The sequence below is a fragment of the Betta splendens genome, chromosome 21 (assembly GCF_900634795.4).
Source record: "Betta splendens chromosome 21, fBetSpl5.4, whole genome shotgun sequence".
NCBI lineage: Eukaryota > Metazoa > Chordata > Actinopteri > Anabantiformes > Osphronemidae > Betta > Betta splendens.
In genome coordinates this window covers 9,001,654-9,022,425 of record NC_040899.1, presented here as the reverse complement: position 1 = coordinate 9,022,425, position 20,772 = coordinate 9,001,654, and the positions used below count along the sequence as shown (strand labels likewise).

The 20,772-nt window shown below is 42.5% G+C and overlaps 4 protein-coding genes across 14 annotated transcripts; 3 read left to right on the top strand and 1 right to left on the bottom strand.

Annotated features, from left to right (window-relative positions):
- Positions 1-104: 104 nt before the first annotated feature.
- bbs5 (Bardet-Biedl syndrome 5) lies at positions 105-3,653 on the top strand. 2 transcript variants are annotated; one of them, XM_029136590.3, is made up of 12 exons: positions 107-283; positions 563-645; positions 722-787; positions 1,056-1,105; positions 1,370-1,497; positions 1,580-1,715; positions 1,843-1,938; positions 2,105-2,167; positions 2,267-2,401; positions 2,575-2,658; positions 2,881-2,904; positions 3,011-3,653. In XM_029136590.3, exons 1-12 carry the CDS (start codon positions 222-224, stop codon positions 3,110-3,112), a joined length of 1,029 nt encoding a protein of 342 aa, XP_028992423.1. In that variant the 5' UTR covers positions 107-221; the 3' UTR covers positions 3,113-3,653. The 2 variants fall into 2 exon arrangements, 1 of the variants encoding a protein (XP_028992423.1); XR_005897110.2 differs by lacking the exon at positions 3,011-3,653 and having other exon boundaries at positions 105-283; positions 2,548-2,658.
- Positions 3,654-3,881: 228 nt separating this feature from the next.
- Positions 3,882-10,904, top strand: klhl41a (kelch-like family member 41a). 2 transcript variants are annotated; one of them, XM_029136588.3, is made up of 6 exons: positions 3,882-5,089; positions 5,155-5,312; positions 5,388-5,495; positions 5,589-5,774; positions 9,672-9,818; positions 9,917-10,904. In XM_029136588.3, exons 1-6 carry the CDS (start codon positions 4,004-4,006, stop codon positions 10,026-10,028), a joined length of 1,797 nt encoding a protein of 598 aa, XP_028992421.1. In that variant the 5' UTR covers positions 3,882-4,003; the 3' UTR covers positions 10,029-10,904. The 2 variants fall into 2 exon arrangements, with proteins under 2 accessions (XP_028992421.1, XP_055360804.1); XM_055504829.1 differs by lacking the exons at positions 3,882-5,089; positions 5,155-5,312; positions 5,388-5,495; positions 5,589-5,774; positions 9,917-10,904 and adding an exon at positions 7,392-9,145 and having other exon boundaries at positions 9,672-9,812.
- On the bottom strand, positions 10,165-16,143 carry fastkd1 (FAST kinase domains 1). Of its 6 annotated transcripts, none has more exons than XM_055504826.1 (15): positions 16,014-16,143; positions 14,776-14,839; positions 14,069-14,365; positions 13,897-13,965; positions 13,548-13,673; positions 13,071-13,469; positions 12,855-12,965; positions 12,637-12,768; positions 12,066-12,552; positions 11,868-11,982; positions 11,663-11,791; positions 11,451-11,582; positions 11,230-11,343; positions 10,724-10,868; positions 10,165-10,629 (listed from the first exon to the last, which is right to left on the bottom strand). In XM_055504826.1, exons 2-15 carry the CDS (start codon positions 14,823-14,825, stop codon positions 10,413-10,415), a joined length of 2,523 nt encoding a protein of 840 aa, XP_055360801.1. In that variant the 5' UTR covers positions 14,826-14,839; positions 16,014-16,143; the 3' UTR covers positions 10,165-10,412. The 6 variants fall into 6 exon arrangements, with proteins under 6 accessions (XP_055360801.1, XP_028992414.1, XP_028992415.1 ...); XM_029136581.3 differs by having other exon boundaries at positions 14,069-14,468; positions 16,014-16,107; XM_029136582.3 differs by lacking the exon at positions 16,014-16,143 and having other exon boundaries at positions 10,165-10,426; positions 10,515-10,629; positions 14,069-14,468; positions 14,776-14,915.
- ppig (peptidylprolyl isomerase G (cyclophilin G)) lies at positions 14,836-20,718 on the top strand. Of its 4 annotated transcripts, none has more exons than XM_055504828.1 (13): positions 14,836-14,953; positions 16,304-16,384; positions 16,701-16,775; positions 16,866-16,973; positions 17,111-17,155; positions 17,241-17,328; positions 17,439-17,468; positions 17,588-17,727; positions 17,837-18,014; positions 18,108-18,290; positions 18,384-18,468; positions 18,628-18,767; positions 19,005-20,718. In XM_055504828.1, the coding sequence occupies exons 2-13, from the start codon at positions 16,324-16,326 to the stop codon at positions 19,966-19,968; spliced, it is 2,097 nt and encodes a 698-aa protein (XP_055360803.1). In that variant the 5' UTR covers positions 14,836-14,953; positions 16,304-16,323; the 3' UTR covers positions 19,969-20,718. The 4 variants fall into 4 exon arrangements, with proteins under 4 accessions (XP_055360803.1, XP_028992418.1, XP_028992417.1 ...); XM_029136585.3 differs by lacking the exon at positions 14,836-14,953 and adding an exon at positions 15,326-15,460; XM_029136584.3 differs by lacking the exon at positions 14,836-14,953 and adding an exon at positions 15,342-15,476.
- The last annotated feature ends 54 nt before the right edge of the window (positions 20,719-20,772 follow it).

Here is a 20,772-nt window from a genome sequence, read left to right as displayed (position 1 = left end):
GTATATGGTTAGCAAAGTCCAAGTAAATATAACTGTTATAACTGTAATTTTGAAATACAATAGTCCGAGGTTTTCTGTCCGGGATAGGTTTGACCCTCTGGGCTTGCCGTCTGTTGCCACGGTGACTATGACGCCAACCTGGTTCTGGCATCTTAGCCAGATTATTAAGATAAACGCCTAGCCAGTGGCTAAAACAGCCCCTGTCACTATAACCTGCTGCCATGGCATCTGCTTTAGATGCGCTGTGGGAAGACAGAGATGTCCGGTTCGACATAACCGCGCAGTAAGTGAACGCTGGCTGAATTTGGCTTTGGTGTGCGCTTGTAAAGTAGATGCTACTTAGTTAGCTTAAATACGCTTCGTGGCTAAAAATAGACAGGCGCGGTCGCTGTGCCAAAAGCTAAATGTTTAGCTAACAATTGCATGATTCATTTTCATAAGGTATTTCTTCACATAGCGCTATATATTATTGTTTAGAAATATAGATATCATAGGTGCTACACTGGTTTTAGCTAATCCTCAGAGCTGTAGCTAACACTGATCAACCTGTCGCTGTGTTCAGGCAAATGAAAACGCGCCCAGGAGAGGTGCTTATAGACTGCCTGGACTCCATAGAGGACACGAAAGGAAACAACGGAGACAGAGGTGGGTTAGATATCAACTTTGTGTAGTGGGATCTGCTCAGCTTGTTAACAGTTCATAGCTTCCACTCGTTTTGCAGGACGACTCTTGGTGACAAACCTGAGAATCATCTGGCACTCTTTAGCCCTACCGAGAGTCAATTTGTGTAAGTACAGCTGCACAGTTCAATGTTCGTGTTGGTTTTTAACTTATTTTTTCTCATTCTGTTGCCCTTCCTTTGTCATTATCATTAGTACTGAATGAAGAGAAAAAGGGCATTTATCTTATGTCAGTATATGTCTACTATGTCTATTTGACACATATACAGAATAATAGATTCATCATTATTATCTTTGTAATTATTATCATTATTATCTTTGTTTGTGTGTTAATGTTTTGATTCAAGTAATATAAACTGCAATTTAATTTTTCAGCTGTGGGTTACAATTCAATTATCAATATCACAACGAGGACAGCTAACTCAGTAAGTACATCCTTTTTAATCCAGCGTTTATTGCCATAAATATTATTTGATTCTGTGGTACTGTGTTAACATGAGATGTGGTAGGCACTGCTGTTGCCTCAGATATTGTGTTTATTATGTAAGGCAGTCAATCACCTCTAAAGTGGAAGATTGCTTCTAATTAGTGCATGGACAAAGCCACAATTTGAACGTTATACCATAGTATAGATATTTTATTAGTAATATATGTAAAAATGATGGATAAATTACAAATTTTTATTTCAGAAACTGAGAGGCCAAACTGAAGCTCTTTACATCCTTACAAAGTCCAACAACACAAGGTTTGAGTTCATTTTCACAAATGTGGTTCCAGGAAGTCCCCGACTGTTTACATCTGTCATTGCCGTCCACAGGTAAAGAAACACAGAATTGCAGGGAATATTGATGTGAATCAACATATCACCTGTGTTTAAAATGGGTTCTGTTGTGTTGCAGGGCATATGAGACTTCTAAAATGTACAGGGATCTGAAATTACGAGCTGCTCTTATTCAAAATAAGCAGCTGAGACTTTTGCCCCGAGAGCAAGTGTATGATAAAATCAATGGAGTTTGGAATTTATCCAGCGATCAGGTACTGGTTAGCTGTATAACACCACAAACATTATCTAACATTATCTATATCTATTTATTTCTAATGTAATTTAGTCATTTTGTCCTTCATTAAGGGGGAATCCAATAATACTGTACTGTTGTTCTAGGGCAATCTTGGGACTTTCTTCATCACCAATGTTCGGATTGTGTGGCATGCAAATATGAACGAGAGCTTCAACGTCAGCATTCCTTACCTCCAGATTGTAAGAATTTACATTTTAAAATGTGATCATCAAGTTTTCTTTATGGCTTATAACGAATAATCATTTCTTATGTGCCTCTTCAGTCACACACACACCATGGTACCTCATGCAAATTATCTTATTAATGTTTTAAAGTCATTGTTTTCTCATTTATCTCCTCCCAAAGTGGTCTATCAGAATAAGAGACTCAAAGTTCGGCTTGGCTTTGGTGATAGAGAGTTCACGCCAGGTAACCTGTCTTTACATACACATTTAATACAAGTAAAATGAGTTCTCTGCCTTGTTTGCTGGTACACATGTGCAGTACACTATGTCTGTGTGGTTTTAGAGTGGTGGATATGTGCTGGGATTCAAGATTGACCCCGTGGATAAGCTACAAGATGCGCTTAAGGAAATCAACTCACTGCATAAGGTGTACTCTGCCAACCCTATCTTTGGCGTCGACTATGAAATGGAAGAAAAGGTAGAAATGTGAATTTCACTAAAATCAGTAACCAAGACCACTTTATTAGTGTAACATTAATCTACACTGCAAGGTTAGCAGTGTAGATTACTGTAGCTGAACACTGTAGCTGGCATTTACACAGGTCTTTGGTCTTGTTATCATAGTGCTGTTTGTCCTAACAATGGTTACAGCCTCAGCCACTGGAGGAATTAACGGTGGAACAGCCTCCTGATGATGTGGAAATTGAGCCGGATGAGCAGACTGATGCCTTCACTGTAAGTGCGCCTGTTGGCTACCCTCTACTCTTCAGGGAGTTAGTGGTTGACTCTCGAAATAGCTGTTAACGAATGCCTTTTAAATAAACAAACACCAGTTTATGTTAATTTGTACTACTGGAACAAAATGATGTTTATTATATAGCACTAAATGGTTATTACAGTCAGAATTCTTCAGGTACATTTTAATAAAGTGTTGTTTCTTGGTTTGTTTGCTTTCAGGTCTACTTTGCTGATGGCAATAAGGTAAATTTAGCCCAAATAATAGTTATAAAATAAATATACTTTTACTTTACTGTATGTTGTACTTTACTATCTGTGGAAACCTAATCTATGATTTGTTATTTTTAAGCAACAAGACCGTGAGCCGGTGTTCTCAGAGGAGCTGGGTCTCGCAATCGAAAAGCTTAAAGATGGTTTCACACTTCAAGGACTCTGGGAAGTCATGGGCTGAAATAATGCACCTAAACACAGTTTTAATATTCAAGGAAATAATGTATTTGTGTGTGTAAATAGATCAAATTGAAGTCGTATAGTTACACAAACATACTTTTATACTTTTTGTAAAGTATATTTGTTTTAGGGGATAGAAAGATCCACGTTATGTATTTAAATACATACTGAAGATTGAAGAAGACTGTACAGAAGACTGTATTTTAAACATTCCATTTAGTTAGGTTTGTGCTGCTTCTCAGACACAGTTTGTTTGTGTGTGGAAAGAACACGGTGATCAGAGGCTAAATACAAAGCTGCATAAAGCTCTGAAGTATTTTCAAAATGTTCAACGAGAACAAACTGTGACCTGTCAAAGCAGCAGCTGTCTACTTAGGTAATTCCCTTATGGATGTGTGTGCACACAAATACTGAGTGAAACAGTCATTGCTATCAGTGAATTGTGACTCACTACACATGTAGATGTCCCTAGAATACACAATTGTAATGAAACCATTCATATTTGTACACACAGCACTGAATGAAATAGTCCTGGTACTGTTTTTTATTGGTATTCATCATATAATTCCATGAATTCTCTGAATATGTTTCAGTCCATCAGATAGACGTGTTTTAATAAAAGCTCATTGGTTATTTCTGTCTGGTTGTACAACAATGTTACTAATCACCAGGGTGACGAGGCTCCACAGTTGTTTTTACTCTGTGACAGCTGTGTGAGCTCTCTGCTTTGGCCAATCTGAATTCTTCCTGGATGGGGTGGCCGACTATATTTAGAGGGGTCTAGTTATATTGATGTGACTTCAGACCTGGCTGCCTATAGTCTCCTGTTTTCACCAGCAAGGACAGTCTGTTGTGAACATCCTCATTTCTATTCACTTCCTGCTTGAAAAGGATGGATCCTCAACGGCTGAGGGAAGATCTCCGCCTCTTTCAAAGCACTTTGCTGCAGGATGGACTCAAAGAACTTCTGAATGAGAATAAGCTAATTGACTGTATCCTAAAGGTTGGGGACAGAAGCATCCCCTGCCATCGGCTCATTATGGCAGCGTGTAGTCCTTACTTCCGGGAACTTTACTTTGCCGAGGACGTGGTGGAGGCAGACAAAAAGGAGGTTGTCATAGAGAACCTGGACCCTAATGTCATGGAGGTGATTGTGAATTACATGTATTCAGCGGAGATCGACATCAACGATGACAACGTACAGGATATTTTAGCTGCTGCCAATCGCTTCCAGATTCCCTCTGTGTTCACAGTTTGTGTGAATTATCTGCAGAAGAACCTGTCAAGGAAAAACTGCCTGGCCATCTACCGGCTGGGACTGATGCTGAACTGCATCCGGCTGGCGGTGGCAGCTCGCGATTACATTGCCGATCGGTTTGAGACCGTTTCCAGGGATGAGGATTTTTTACAGTTGGCTCCACCTGAACTGTTTGCCATAATCGGAGCAGACGCGCTGAATGTAGAAAAGGAGGAGGTTGTGTTTGAGTCCCTCATGAGGTGGATCAGGAAAGACAAAGAGAAGCGTGTGAAGTCCTTAGGCGAGGCCTTCGAGTGCATCCGCTTCCGTTTGCTCCCAGAGAAGTACGTGAAGGAGAAGGTGGAGAAAGACGACCTCATCAAGGCTGATTCTGAGCTCCTGAAAAAACTCAAGGTCATAAAGGAAGCTTTTGCAGGAAAGCTGCCAGAAAGGAAAAAAGGAGCTGATGATGAGGAAGAGGAGGAGGGCAAACTGCCCGGCTACCTGAACGACACCCGCAGGTACGGCATGCATGCCAAAGACGTGCTGCTGATGATCAGCGACAATGCTGCCGTGGCCTATGATGCTCAGGAGAATGAGTGTTTCCTGGCAGCGATGACCGAGCAAATCCCTCGAAACCACGTCAGCATGATAACAAAGAAGAACAATCTGTATGTGTTGGGAGGACTTTTTGTCGATGAAGAGGACAAAGAAAATCCTCTGCAATGTTACTTCTACCAGGTACAAGCTTTTGTTACATTTACCTCACTTCTGTTTCAATATTAACTCATGTGCGTGTGTTTCAGCTGGACAGTCTAGCAGCTGAATGGACTGCGCTTCCTCCTATGCCCACCCCCAGATGCCTCTTTGCTATGGGAGAATGTGAAAATCTAATTTTTGCTGTAGCGGGAAAAGATTTAGAGTCCGATGAGTCTCATGACACTGTCATGTGCTATGACACTGAGTAAGTTCAGTACGTCTGGATTTGACTTTTTAAACAACCACTGAACCAATCAGTCATCTTATGTGCCCTTTACAGAAAAATGAAGTGGTCTGAAACAAAAAAGTTGCCCTTGAAAATTCACGGCCACTGTGTGGTCTCTGAGAACGGGCTGGTGTACTGCATCGGAGGCAAAACGGACGACAAGTAAAGACCGCAAAGCCTGAATATTTCACTTGACTCGATGTGTCACGTCACATTAAACCTTTATGGAACTGTTTTTTTGTTTCAATAATGAAGTAAAGCAACCAACAAGATGTTTGCATACAACCACAAGAAGTCAGAGTGGAAGGAGGTGGCTTCAATGAAAACGCCCAGGTCAATGTTTGGAGCAATTATCCACAAGGGGAAGATTATTGTGGCCGGAGGAGTCAATGAAGACGGGCTGACGGCTACATGTGAAGCCTACGACTTTGGAACAAACAAGTATGTGCTTTTATTTTACTGAAGTCATTTAAGTTTAAACTGTGTTTTGGACTCGCATGCGGGGGGTTCCCGGTTCGAATCCCCGTTAGGGCGAATAGGCATCCAGTGTGGGTCCTTGGGCAAGACCCTTCAAGCTACCGCCTACCTCATATCATGAGAGAAAATGAACCGGCTTTACCGGCTCAGACGTCGCCCGGTCTAACAAGGTCTGCGTCAGGTGTTGGGGAACCAGAGCACCTTGGCGAGAAGTGGGCTACTGGAACAAGAAAGAAATGGTTGAGATGCGAGAACAAGGCTCTGTTGGAATGCTACTACTCAAGTAACCCTAGTCAGAGGGGTTACATGCAAAGAATGTGCGGTGAATGGGAACGGAGAAACCCACATTCAAGGCTGACGGCGAAGCAACTAGTAGCTCCAACATCCACAAACGGCAACTGATATCACGACTTGAGATTGACGAGATACAACACAAATGCTACGGCAAGGGGGAGCCAGGACGCCAGGTCAGAGGGGAGGTTTCACCATCTCCCCAACCGGAAATTGGGTACGAAGCCCCAATAAGCACAGATACGCTGAGCGAGGCAGCGACTGACCTGAAAGATAAGATCATGGCGAGATTGAACAGGCAACCCCGAACCCCACTACAACGGCTAAGTGAAGTACCATCAGAAAGTCTCATGGAAGATGTGAATGCAGCATTGAGAGCGATCCCTACCACAACAATCACAGAAACCAATGAGCTGATATACGCTTCAGCATCAGTGATCCTAGAGGTGCTTGGCCATAAGAGCAACCATGGGAGCCATGAGAAACAATACCCACCATGGAAACGAAGGTTGGAGGCAAAAATCAAGGCAGCTCGGAGGGAAGTGAGCCAAATGACAGAGGCCCAGAGAGGTACAATGAAAAGACCGATGCCCAAGAGGTACAGCCAGATGACCATACCTGAAGCACTCGAAACTGCCAAGCAAAGGCTACAAGCCTTGGCCAGCCACCTAAAGAGATACACCAGAGATAACGAAGCCAGACGAATAAACCGGCTGTTCGCAACACAACCTGCGAAAGTGTACTCTCAATGGCAGGGTAATAACAACAGAGCAGACCCACCAAGGCTGGAAACTGAACAGTACTGGAAGGGTATATGGGAAAGGGAGGCATCACACAACAGTGATGCACAGTGGCTGGTGGATCTGAGGGAAGACCACAGCAACCTCCCTGAACAGAATCCAGTGACTATCACAGTGGCAGACATCCAACATAGAGTCTCAGGTATGAAAAACTGGACAGCACCTGGCCCTGACATGATCCACGCCTACTGGCTAAAGAAGCTCACTGCAATCCATGAGCGCCTGGCAGCACAAATGAACCAGCTGCTAAGGGATGGGACTCACCCTGAATGGCTAACCGAAGGGCGAACGATCCTGATGGAAGCTCATGTCAGGCATCATCGCAGCTAAGATAAGTGGGCACATGAGTCAATACATGAGCGAAGCACAGAAGGGCATTGGTAAGGATACCAGAGGAGCCAAACACCAACTCCTGGTAGACAGAACAGTCGCCCAAGACTGCAGAATGCGACACACCAACCTGTGCACAGCCTGGATCGACTACAAGAAAGCCTATGACTCAATGCCACACACATGGATCACTGAATGCTTGGAGCTGTACAACATCAACAGAACTCTAAGGGCCTTCATTGCAAACTCGATGAGGTTGTGGAGAACCACCCTTGAAGCCAATGGGAAGCCACTTGCCCAAGTATCCATCAAATGTGGCATATACCAAGGAGATGCACTGTCCCCACTGCTGTTCTGCATAGGTCTGAACCCCCTCAGCCAAATAATAAACAAGACTGGCTATGGATACCGACTCCGGAACGGGGCCACCATAAGTCACCTCCTCTACATGGATGACATCAAGCTGTACGCCAAGAGTGAGCGAGACATCAACTCACTGATCCACACCACCAGGATCTACAGCTCGGACATCGGGATGTCATTCGGGCTCGAAAAATGTGGGAGGATGGTGACAAAGAGAGGCAAGGTAATCCACACAGAAGGGGTCTCACTCCCTGAAGGAACAATAGCAGACATTGAGGACAATTACAAGTACCTTGGAATACCACAGGCAAACGGCAACCTTGAACAGGCAACAAGGAATGCGGCAACAGCCAAATACCTCCAACGAGTAAGGCAAGTCCTAAGAAGCCAGCTCAATGGCAAGAACAAATCCCGGGCAATAAACAGCTACGCTCTGCCAGTGATCAGATACCCTGCGGGAATAATAAGGTGGCCAAAGGAAGAGATACAGACCACAGATGTTAAGACACGAAAGCTCCTCACCATGCATGGAGGGTTCCACCCCAAATCCAGCACCCTGAGACTGTACGCTAGCCGCAAGGAAGGAGGCCGAGGACTAGTGAGCGTGAGAGCCACTATCCAGGATGAAACATCCAAGATCCATAAGTACATCAAGGATAAGGCCCCGACAGATGACGTGCTGAGTGAATGTCTCAGGCAGTGGAGAACAGAGGATGAGATGCTGGAAGAGGGACCATCATGGGAGGACAAGCCCTTGCACGGGATGTACCACCGGAACATAACTGAAGTGGCTGATCTCAACAAATCCTACCAATGGCTTGAAAGGGCTGGGCTGAAGGACAGCACAGAGGCACTCATCCTGGCCGCACAGGAGCAGGCCCTGAGCACCAGAGCCATAGAGGCCCAGATCTACCACACCAGACAAGACCCAAGGTGTAGACTGTGCAAAGAGGCCCCAGAGACGGTCCAGCACATAACTGCAGGGTGTAAGATGCTGGCAGGCAAAGCATACATGGAACGCCATAACCAAGTGGCTGGCATAGTATACAGGAACATCTGCGCGGAGTATGGACTGGAAACCCCAAGGTCAAAGTGGGAAACACCTCCCAAGGTGGTAGAGAACGAGCGAGCCAAGATCCTGTGGGACTTCCAGATCCAGACTGACAGAATGGTAATGGCGAACCAACCAGACATTGTGGTGGTGGACAAAGAACAGAGGAAAGCCGTAGTGGTGGATGTGGCAATACCAAGCGATGGCAACATCAGGAAAAAGGAACATGAGAAACTAGAGAAATACCAAGGGCTCAGAGGAGAACTGGAGAAGGCTTGGAAGGTGAAGGCCACAGTGGTGCCTGTGGTGATCGGAGCACTAGGGGCTGTGACCCCCAAACTGGAGGAGTGGCTACGACAGATCCCTGGAAAAACATCCGAAATCTCAGTCCAGAAAAGTGCAATCCTAGGAACAGCAAGGATACTGCGCAGAACCCTCAAGCTCCCTGGCCTCTGGTAGAGGACCCGAGCTTGGAAAGTGGATGAGACCACCCGCGGAGGGTGAGAATAGAGTGTGTATATATGGAGTTTGCACGTTCTCCCCGTGTTTGCGTGGGTTCTTCCTCCCACAGTCCAAAGACATGCATTAGGTTGATTGGACTCTCTCCATTGCCCGTAGGTGTGAGTGTGTGTGTGAATGGTTGTCTGTCTATGTGTTGCCCTGCGATGGACTGGCGACCCGTCCAGGGTGTACCCTGCCTCTCGCCCATAGCCAGCTGGGTTAGGCTCCATATATATATATATATATATATATATATATATATATATATATATATATATATATATATATATATATATATATATATATATATATATATATATATATATATATATATGGAGAGAGAGAGAGAGAGAGAGAGAGAGAGTGTTATAAATGTCAGGTTTGGACATCAAAATTATTTTGCGGATTGTCTTTTAAGCACCCACTTCCAGAGTGTTAGCAGGAAACAAGCCTGATAACCAGGGCAGGTAGCACTTCTCCAAACAACAGAAAACCAGTATAACAGCTGAGGGCGTCTTGCCACAGGTGGTCCCCCTTCACCGAGTTTCCCCAGGAGAGGAGCTCGGTGAACCTGGTCAGCTGCGGAGGGCTGCTGTACGCGGTAGGCGGCTACGCCATGATGGAGAACGACAACAAAGAGTGTGCACCCACCGAGATCATAGACATTTGGCAGTAAGTGCCAATTTCTGCTTCTCATAACACACGGATGCAGCCCAGATCACTGTTTGAGCTTAATGCACGGTGTCATGCTTTGGCTGTTGTCCTTTCAGGTACGAAGATGATAAGAAACAGTGGACTGGAATGATCGGAGAGATGCGTTACGCGGCGGGAGCCTCATGTGTGTCCATGCGCCTGAATGCCACCAGGATGCCCAAACTTTAAGCAGACACTGACAGATGTGCTCATTTAGTGGCTTATATGTGATGAGTGTTGGCAAATCTTATGCTTTGTAACAGGCAAGGTTTCCATAGAAATATATACAATAAAGTGCAGATCTGATAAAACACGAAGCAGTCCACTGATCTGAAGTATTTTATGCTCAACTATTATTTGATGTAAAAACTAAAAAACAATGTTTACATTCTCTTATTAGGTAGATTTACATCACCTTTAGACTCCATGACTGAATATAACAACACTTTATGTAAGGGCAAAGTGGTCCATTATTTAAATAAACAAGGCCTTCAGGAAGAAAGCTCTCTGAATATTTTTTTCTTTAGATATTCCTTCAATGCATCTTGCGTTGAAAGCTCCATAGAGTTCCATTCAAAATGTGGGATCTGCAATAAAAAAAACACTAATTATATTCAATCTCATATTTAGATAGATGTGGTGCCTGGTGAAGTCCGCTTCATTGACGTTTCCCACCTGAACAACACGATATCCCAGAATCTCGAGGTGTCTTTTTCTTATGAGCGTGTAACCTTTCATGTGATGCGAGTGTCTGCAGAAGCACTTTGAATCAAGGAAGTCCACGGCCACTCTGAGAAACATGTAAAACAGAACGTAAACCATTTCACTTCAGAGCTCTGGTATTGTATTTTTCACACTGAGTTTGTTTCTCTAAATAAAAATACCGCTGCGCTCCAGGGGGCAGGTCCTCCCTGCTGTGTTCCACAGACTTCCTCTCCCAGTAGAGCTTTTTTGTGTCAGAAATGTGGAGTGTGGCTTGATCACTGTATGGCAGTGGCTGAAGGTGTTTGTCCAGTTTGCATTCAAAGTCTGAAAATACATAATAAAATAAATTGGTAAAATATTTGATTCTGTGATGTTTTGTGTATTTGACTGACATCATTTTCTTCCTTGTAGTGTTCATTTTATTTTTAACTTCCCAGACTGATGTTCTGATGGCATTATGTTAGACATGTAGGATGTTAGGAAAGATGTGTGTAAAACCATCTCTTTTTATATTCTGTCTGTAACAGCATATTCTGTATATAATATGCTGTTTTGTTTTGTTGTGACTGACGTGTCCACAATGCCAACTCTGTACGAGCTTGTGTTACATACATCATAGAAGTGTTATGTTAAACCATAAAGCTAAAATAAAATATCAAGTTGTTCTAAGTTGAAATTTACTCACCTATGGTGTAAAAATATGGACTCACAGCCCCTATGCGTACAAAGTGACTTCCACCAAGAACCTCACCAAGCATTTGGTGTATTTGCTGGTACACAGGACTGACCATGCCATTACCTACAAAATAGTATTATTGATATAACAGTCAATTAAGAGTATTAGTTTCTTTCTTACATAATTTCAAAAACCCGCCAACATCAGAAACTCGTATCACATCTCTTTACCTTTCTTTAACAGCTTCTGGCAGTAGTGCTCATGAAACCATGGCACCTGGAACTCAGGACACTCAAGGCACACGGCACGATTGAGCTCCATTAGGCGCTTCCTGACCCACATATTGATTGCATCAGGTTCAGCTGTAAGATGTTATATTAATGCTCATGTACGAGGGAATAATAAAAAGATAAGATCTTTGTTTAATGTTCAATGTTCATACTTTCAAGTTGGGAGTCCAGCTTCCCAAGGAAGTTAATACTGAAAATTTCCTTGATCAGTACTTCAGGAAAATAGTCAGCCAGGGCCAAGGAGTGTCCTAGCATAACTAGCATGTATGGCTCAAAGGAACCTAGACACAAGAAGATAGTTTTTGCATAAGCTTCGAATCATGAAAAACAAGACAAGTAAAGTGACTAGTCACTTACTTATGTGGGGAGTGAAGCGCTGAATACAAGCCTTGTACAACTGGTCTGCTTGTGGCGAATCGTAGTTCAGGAGGGAAAAGGGACGCAGGGTGGGGTATATTGCCGAGTGGTGAATCTTGAGAAGGACCCAGAAAATTCAGGTTTCATCCCCAATAGCCAACAATAAGACTCAACATGTTGTGATGTGGCCTAAATCACCTTATCAATGTCTTGGATGACCACACTGGAAATTCGGTCCATCAGAGGAGGGCAAAGGTGGTTCATCCTAGTTAAGAGGACAGCAAGATCCTTTACATTGGTCCAGTTTATTTGGTCCATCATCCTCTGCAGGGTCACTATCGTCTCCTCGAGCAGCTTTTCTTCAAACCAATCCCCTGAACTGAACTTGAGTTCCTTAAGCATCAAATCTAGTTTATCAGCTTTCTGCAGCCTCTTGTGTCTGCAGCGGTTCAGAGTCTGCAGCAGGCGGCCGTACTTATTGAGGGTGTTGTGGCAGTAGGACGGGTCGTTCCGCACCCACTTGGCAACAGCAAGCGAAATGATGCTGAGTTCACCGAGGTTACACTGCGTCGCCACTGCGTCCACCCGTGACATCACAATGTCTTTGAATCGCGCACAGGGCAGCATGGACAGGACGCGGGTCAGCATGGTCACCTCATAGGGTAAGACGCTGCGCTGCAAAAAGCTGCAGGATCCAGTGAAATAAGTTCAGAAAGAATTCTGGCAAAGTAGAAGCTGAAATGGTTTGTTACCGCACATAACCACTTACTTGATCGAAATGTTCCTCAGCGTAGTAATAAGTTTAGGGTTCTTATAATGCAGCAGATATAAAGCTTGGGTTATTTTAAATAGCTCCATAGGTTTGTAGACATGGATGTTCTTTTGGATTACTGATCCGATTCTGGAGAATATTTAACAAAAACACAATATATTTAACATAATTTTGAATCCGTATAGGTGTCAGATATATCAGATATATGAACTCACTTGTTCAGTAAGCTTAGGTTCCTGCTCTGAATCTCTGCTAGTGTTTCAGCCATTTCCATAGCCTCCAGTGCGCTGAGCTCATCCGCCAACAGGAGGGCAGTGTTTTCCAACCTGGAAAAATGAAACCACACACAAAATAGTGGGATTAAAGGTAAATTGCTAAATTTCCACTGATTTATGCTACCGCAGTAATAATGACGTGAGCCTGATACAAACCTTTCTCTGGTTTCCAGACTGGCCATGGGAGCCAGAGTAACAAACAGTTTGGTGAAGGAGATAGGATCAGTGCTTGAATCAGTCAGTTCTATCAGTCTTCGTTTAGCAGCCAGCCTGAAAGTGCATTGGTTAAACTGCATGAACTCATACAGACCAATGAGGACCCTGATAGTTTTTGCATCCATCTTGGAAATGTTCCGCAAAAGGATCTGGTTGCATTTCTCCAGCAGAGGTTGGTAGTTATACTTGACATAGTGTAGGAACTGCACCACCCTCCGGGCGTTGTTGTAATCTGAGGGATCCATGGTGTCCAAAAAATGACTAGCCTTGTTAATGAGGGCATCCCGCAGTCGTGGAGACACCAAGAACGATATGCACATCATGAGAACAGATAGTACCCTAAGAAAAAATAATGAACAGAGGGTAAGATTCCAGTATATGCTATAGAGTTTATCTGAAATCTGACTTGTGACGAACCTGGCATCATCAATAGATGACAACTTCTGATCGACTATGCTGGCGATACGGCCCATCAGAGGACTGCGTTTAAGATGTTGATCCTTTAGACAGATGGCAAACTTGGACAGGGAGGCCATCGGAAATCTGCAACAATACAAATACCATCAGACTACATAACATGAGATACCACAATATTATGATGACAAATATAGCCACATGGGCTCAAAGGTATTTTGCAATAAGTCATTTAACACAGTCTACTGCTGTTTGCAGCAATACAGTCTAGTCTAGTGTAATTATTCATCTTTGATTGAATTAAAGTAACAAGACAATGTATTCAGGCAGTAATTTTATACTTAATACGTACTTATCTAATCTGAGCCAAGCTTCTGAAACCAGCTGCTGAACAAGGGAGTCATGTGGATCCACATTTAACCTACAGAATAGACAAAAATACAAGTAAACTTTAAATATTATTTTGGAAATCCTAAAAATACATACATTAATTAATGCTGATAACGACTATATTAGTGAAATACCTGAGGAAAGTGTAAAGAATATCCACCAACATAAAATCCTCCATAACAGCAATTTTGTTTTCAGCCAAAACTCGGAGAGTCAAGAACTGTGGGTGGCTCTTAATGAGCTCCACAGTCCTGAGCAGCTCAGGTCTCTCCTTCTGGAACTGCCACAGCATCTCCACTGCAAGGCTCACATGGTTCACTGTGAGCTTGGCCTTGTTCCTGCCCACAACATCAAAAACCTGCTCTTCGACGGAGCAAACACGCAGTTGCTTCAGAACTTGATCTTGGTTTACCGTCCCCCGGTGAAGCAGTCTGCGAAGGCACAAATGTACAGTCCTCAGCCGGAACATGCTCACAGGCCTGGGCTCAGGTTAAATTTGCACTGCTGTCTTCCTCTTAGCACCACACTGTCGAACTAACGAGAAGAATCAGAACAGAGACACTGATGAAACAAGTATACTCAAGTACTGTATGTATAACAATAATGGTACTGTAATCTTAGTGTAATTAAAAGCTAACTAAGATCACACTTAATCTATTGTAAAAGTATGATATGTATGTATATATAATATATTTTCGACCCACTTATATCCAAATACGTTTTACACCTTACAGACAGTATTTTCATGCTTTTACATAAACTTCTTTTTTTAACATTTAAAGTTTGTGGTTATGTAACAAGCACATGACATATAACCATAAGCTCTGTTTCAGAAACTGACCTGAGGCTCAGAGGCAAATGCGAGGAATCTGTTCCATTCAGAGGTTTCATGCGCCTCCTCTGTGCTGTATGTACCACACCAAGCTGTAAGTTCAGTTTTGATGCACGGCGTTCACGTGGATGAAGAAATAATCAGCTAAGATGACTGACATTTTACGACTAGCCTAACTGGCCAAAGTGTAAGATAGGTTTCTTTATTTTATATAGATATCTACAGTGTAAATCTAACTAAATGGCATACGATCATTAAAATTACGCTCTCAAAGTCAAAATGTACTAGCATGAGGGCTATAATGTGTCGTTTCCGTAGCCATTAAAGCCTACATTTTTGTACCCTGGACTGTAATTCAAAGGCAACACCCCATGGAAGAACCCAAGATGAAGTTACACTACTCAGTGTAATTAACAATTCCCCTTTAGTTTGTTCGCTGGATTTTTAGTAGGTGCTGGGGTCGGTGTAAATATATTGTTTCCATATCGGTGAGATTCACGAGTTTTATTTGAAGAGGCTGCGTGAAGGTCGTACCTGACAGGCCCAACTCAGGGATTAACGTTCTTACAATTCGACGCTACGTGCCCAGAGACGTTGACTGGCGCACGAGTCTCGAAATGCATTGACGTCCCTGTCGCGCCATCTTTAGAAAACATTGAGCTCAACACTGAATGAAACTTCGTTTTCGTCGACTGTGAGGACTGATTTCTGTATGGAGTGATGTTATTATCGTCTGTGGTGATAGGGTTTAACAATATATATGCGCATTAGTGTATATACATGTAATTATATCCATGCATGTTTGGTGTAAGACAGAAGTATCGTCTTGATTTGCATGTCTTAGGCTAGCTGAGTGGCTAATGCTAAGACCAAGGCCTGAAACTTTGACGGTGTGCATACGTTAAACCTTGACTATATAACCCAGTGTCTTGAGTTTGTAACATCCGTGATTTAAACGAATACACACTTTGGTGCACTAGGCTAAACAAGCGGAGCTTTAATTTAAAGTCCGGTTCACTGTAGCTAACGTTAGCCCGCATTTAGCATTTACGCTAGCTATCGCGGCTAACTAGTGTATGGCTGTGGTTATAGTCCAACTGTCGCCATAGCGTTGTCTATCCCGTTTTTATTATTTATGTTGCAAGATCTCAGCATAAATTTACAGGCGTCCTGGCTGTTTTTACAACATTTTTTACAATAGTTTGCATTTAAATAAGTCGTTTAGTTGAAGCGTTAACTCATTCCACCTGTTAAGTTACATCCGCCTCCAAGATGTTATCATCTAGGACAGGGGTGTTCAACCCTGGTCCTCCAGAGCTACTGCCTTGCTGATCTTCAACTGTCTCTACTGATTACCTTGGTCAGGTGTGTCAGTTAGCTGCTGATTGACTGAACACACCGGATCTAGGTTATCAGTATTGGCTGGGGCAGGGAGAGTTGGAAACCCAGCAAGACGGTAGTTCTCAAAGACCAAGGTTAGACACCCCTGATCTAGGATGACACTCATTTTTGCTCTTGTTGTCTTTCTGATCTTCAGGTATTCTGTACAGGGTGATCATGGGCATCAAGGTCCAGCGACCTCGGTGCTTTTTGGATGTTGGAATCAATAATGTGCTCAGTAAGAATCATTCATATATTTACTGTACATTTACTTACTTGATGGCTGTGTAAATATTTCTAATGCGAATGTCATGGGGGTTATTGTTTGCTTTTTGGTAAAAACCCTTTTGTAGATGCTTTATTATATGGTCCTTTGCTTTGTGCTTCGTAGAGAGGTCAGATTGTGCGTTTGATTTTGTCTGTTTGAGTACAACAAAAACTGTCAAACCAAAGCCTTTAAAGGATGAGATGAATTAGTTATAACTAAGGGTAGTGTTTCTTTTAGTGTATTGCAGTAAACCAACATACATCATTTAATTCTCCTTTTTCCTTAGTTGGCAGAATTGTGGTAGAATTGTTTTCAGAGATCTGTCCCAAAACCTGCGAAAACTTCAGGTGCCTCTGTACAGGTAACTTGTATATTTCTCCTCAATGTTTTGCTCGCAAACAGTGTTTGGGGAAAAATCTCAAGTTTTTGTTCATGCTGTTGTTTTCTTTAGGGGAGAAGGGAATTGGCAAAGGCACCCAGAAACCCCTACACTACAAAGGATGTTTGTTCCATCGAATTGTAAAAGATTTTATGATTCAAGGAGGAGACTTTAGTGAAGGTGAGTTGATGATAAATGGAGGCTGTCAATTATGTGCTTGGTTTAGTAAAAATTTGACCTATTCAAATACAAAGTCAATGCTAATATCAATCAGCATTTGCTCATAAATTGTCTTGTTTTTTTCCCCAACATCATAGGTAATGGAAGAGGCGGCGAGTCGATCTATGGAGGCTTTTTTGAAGGTAATGAAGCCACTGTCATGGCTGCCAGTTGTTAGATAAACCGTCTTTGGTTTCAGCATGGCATTACATTATCATTTTCCTGTAGATGAAAGCTTTGCTGTTAAACACAACAAGGAGTACCTGCTGTCTATGGCTAATAGAGGAAAGGATACAAATGGATCACAGTTCTTTATGTAAGTGCTCAGTTTCCTGCCCAATAATATTAACTTCATTAATCATCCTCCAGACTAAAAATAATCCTATGCTTTTTGTCTTGAATGACAATCCTGCTGTGAAACTTCAGAACAACAAAACCTTCCCCACATCTGGATGGGTAAGTGCTGCTTTATCACGTGTTATGCTGTACTGTGGCTCACAGGGACTAGGATTCAACATCTCTTGTGTATGTTATAAAACTAAATCTAAATCTCAAACTGCATAATTCTTTTTCAGTGTCCACGTGGTTTTTGGCCACGTCATCTCTGGCCAGGAGGTTGTTCAAACCATGGAGAGCCAGAAAACTGATCCTAATAGCAAACCATATGCTGAGGTGAAGGTTTTAAACTGTGGAGAGCTGGTTCCCAAATCTAAAGGTTTGTTTGCGTTGTTGTTCTGCTTTTGTTTTCCCCCTGCATTCATTCGACCAAGTACATGTTTGATTTTTGTATATTGCTGCTCAGACAACAATTTACTCTTTTGCAGCAAAGAAAGATAGTAAAAAGAGAGAACATGCCTCCTCCAGTTCAAGCAGTAGCTCCAGTGACTCGGAGAGCTCATCAGAGTCGTCCTCTGAGTCTGAAGAATCTGAGAAGGAGTCCAAGAAGCGCAAGAAGAAAGCAAAAAAGTTAAAAAAGAAACAGAAGAAGATGGACAAGAAAAAGTAAAGCGTTTATTAGAAAACTTACAGTAGTATCCATATTATAAACATGTGCATAAACTATAGTCCTCATTCTAATTCAAAACACTCCTGTAGGGCAGAGCCTGAAAGCATAGAAGAGAAAGAGCAGGAGGAGTTGGTTACATCTACTGTACGCCCTGAAGAAATCCCACCCATACCAGAGAACCGATTCCTCATGAGGAGAAGTCCCCAAGCAGTCCAGTTAAAAGAAGAGGGAGAAAAAGACCAAAGGAGAAAAGAAGAACGAACAAGAGACACGTTAGTTTAAAAAACTTTAATAATGACTAGCGTTTATTATTTGTCTTAAATTGTTCCTAATTTCTAATTCATTTTTATGGCTGTTCTTTTTAGTACTGGCCCAGTGTATAATTCAGCATACAACAGAAGACTAGTGATGACACGATCTGGCAGAAAGATAAAAGGCAGAGGTCCAAGGGTAGGTGCACTACTCCACAAGAAGCTAAACCTATGGCAATAACGGATCAAATCTGATTCTTTTTAAACCTCTCTTTATTACAAATTGTTAAGAGTTTTGTTTTAATCATGATGGCAAAGTTTTCTTTTTTTTTTTCTTTTTTTTTTTTCCTTCATCCAGAGATACCGAACCCCATCACGCTCTCGTTCAAGGTCCAGAGAGCGTTTTCGACGAAGTGAAACTCCTCCACACTGGCGTCAGGAAATGCAACGTCAAAGGATGAGGGCAGTTACTGGAGAGCGCTGGATTAAGGGTGACAGGTAAATTATTCTTACCTGCTAGATGCTGGATATTTTTCATCAGTTAAATACAATTGCAATAAAAGGAAATAGTTTACATATATGTACAGGAGCTTTAGATTCTTAGATCTCCTGTACCTCATAGTCAAGTAGTCAACAACCTGCGTGATATGAGCGAAATACAAAAATGTGATGCTTAATCCACTGAACACGGACTCTGTTGTCTTGTTCTCACTTCTCTTCTGCACTATTTTATAGAGGTGACTTGAATGAGACCAAGGATGAAGATACTAAAGGTCCAAGAAGAGAGAGACAGTCCTCCACCAGCAAGCATGAAAACACAGCTGAGGATAAAAAGGACAAAAAAGGAAAGAAAAGATCTCACAGATCTAAGAGCAAAGAGGAGGATACTGCAGATAAGGATGAGAAGCATAGCAAACACAAAGCAAAGAAAAGAGAGAAATCTCAAAGCCGCAGTAAAAGCAGAGAAAAGAGTAGAAGGTCAAAAAGCAGAGAGAAGGGCCACAGGCATAAAAACTATGACAGGAGAGGTCGTTCCAAGAGCAAAGACCGAAATGGGAAAAAGAAAGAGAAGGAGTCTGAATCTGATCACAGCAAAGATAGAAATAAGGGTCATGAATCTGACACCAAGCAGAAAGAGGACACGAAAGAAAAAAATGCTGAGAGATCACAGTCCAAAAGCAAGGAAAGAAGTGCTACAAAAGACGAGCGTAGGTCAAGCAGCAGACACAGGGATCGAGGTGGGAAAGACAAAGAAGAGAAACGAGAGCGAGGCAGAGAGCGTAGTAGGAGCCAGGAGAGACGACGCAACAGTGAGAGGGACAATAAGAGGCGTGGGACGTCCAGGGACAGGGACCGGCGAACCCGAAGTCCAGACAGAAATCAGACTAGAGACTCTCATAGAAGCAGGCGCTCCAGAAGTAAGAGTAATAAACGAGACCACAGTAAAGATCGATCCTCTCACAGAAGAGACAGAGACCAAGCAGGCGGCAGCCGACGACGGCACAGCAGCAGCTCTGAAAGCGACAAAGACAGGAAAAGCAAGGACCGCAAGAGCCCAGAATCCAGGAGGCACGCGAAGGGTAGCCCTGAGTCCAAAACCAGAAGAAGCCCAGCCAGACCCAGACCAGATAGTACAAAAGACAAAAGTGACAGCAAGAGGGATAGATCGAGCTCTAGCTCCAGCTCTGAGAGCGACTGAGCCTGTGACATCATGAGGTGTAGGTTAGATTTTTTTGACTTTGTCTGCTTTGTACCATCTCAGCAACAGTAGTATGTAGAGTGGGACATGCTGTCATACCTCATTCAGTGCAGATACCCCGTTTTTACAGAACCATGATACTCCAGTAGGTAACCAACACACACACACACACACACACACACACACACACACACACACACACACACACACACACACAGAAGCCTTGCTCTGCGGAGAAAAAAGTCCTGTCCTCCAATGAATCTCACTACTTCTACAGCTGAGAGCTACCTACATGGTTCATGATATTAGTGAGTGTTAAACCTAACTTTTTTTAATTATACTGTATGTGTCACCAGAATCAGTTTGGACTGTTTTTCTTGTTGGTAAATTATATTTTGTCTTAATCTAAATTTCCGATTTCAGACTATAAAGATTTTACTGCAAAAGGTATAATTTTAAACATCTTTTTCCCCTGAAGACATTTTCTATACAAATTTATTTGATGCAGTTGGTTTAACCGCTAATTGGCAAAGTGTGTTGTCATGTTTTTATATCAGTCGGTTCAAAGGAAACTGAGGAGGAAGACTAGACATGTTTTTTTTTTTTTTTGCATGCTTGTCATTGTCTTTAAAAAGAAATGTGTACATCAGTGACTTTACTTTGTACATCTCCAAACTTAATGTAAACCTCTTTTTCCTTGAAAATATGAAAATGTCAATGTAAGTACAACATAAAATCAATTTCTAGTAATTGTGTTTTGTGCCATCTGCTTTTTAAGACCTCGTCTACACAGTGAATCGAAGT

Coding starts and splice junctions, on each gene's coding strand:
- bbs5 (XM_029136590.3), top strand. CDS start 222: ATGGCATCTGCTTTAGATGCGCTGTGGGAAGACAGAGATGTCCGGTTC. Junction 2,402..2,574: donor ACTATGAAATGGAAGAAAAG/GTAGAAATGTGA, acceptor CAATGGTTACAG/CCTCAGCCACTGGAGGAATT. Junction 2,905..3,010: donor ACTTTGCTGATGGCAATAAG/GTAAATTTAGCC, acceptor GTTATTTTTAAG/CAACAAGACCGTGAGCCGGT.
- klhl41a (XM_029136588.3), top strand. CDS start 4,004: ATGGATCCTCAACGGCTGAGGGAAGATCTCCGCCTCTTTCAAAGCACT. Junction 5,090..5,154: donor TGCAATGTTACTTCTACCAG/GTACAAGCTTTT, acceptor CGTGTGTTTCAG/CTGGACAGTCTAGCAGCTGA. Junction 9,819..9,916: donor GAGATCATAGACATTTGGCA/GTAAGTGCCAAT, acceptor TTGTCCTTTCAG/GTACGAAGATGATAAGAAAC.
- ppig (XM_055504828.1), top strand. CDS start 16,324: ATGGGCATCAAGGTCCAGCGACCTCGGTGCTTTTTGGATGTTGGAATC. Junction 17,469..17,587: donor CCTTCCCCACATCTGGATGG/GTAAGTGCTGCT, acceptor ATTCTTTTTCAG/TGTCCACGTGGTTTTTGGCC. Junction 18,768..19,004: donor CGCTGGATTAAGGGTGACAG/GTAAATTATTCT, acceptor ACTATTTTATAG/AGGTGACTTGAATGAGACCA.
- fastkd1 (XM_055504826.1), bottom strand. CDS start 14,825: ATGAAACCTCTGAATGGAACAGATTCCTCGCATTTGCCTCTGAGCCTC. Junction 13,674..13,896: donor GCTTGGCTCAGATTAGATAA/GTACGTATTAAG, acceptor GTATTGTTGCAG/ATTTCCGATGGCCTCCCTGT. Junction 10,869..11,229: donor TCCATATTTTTACACCATAG/GTGAGTAAATTT, acceptor ATGTATTTTCAG/ACTTTGAATGCAAACTGGAC.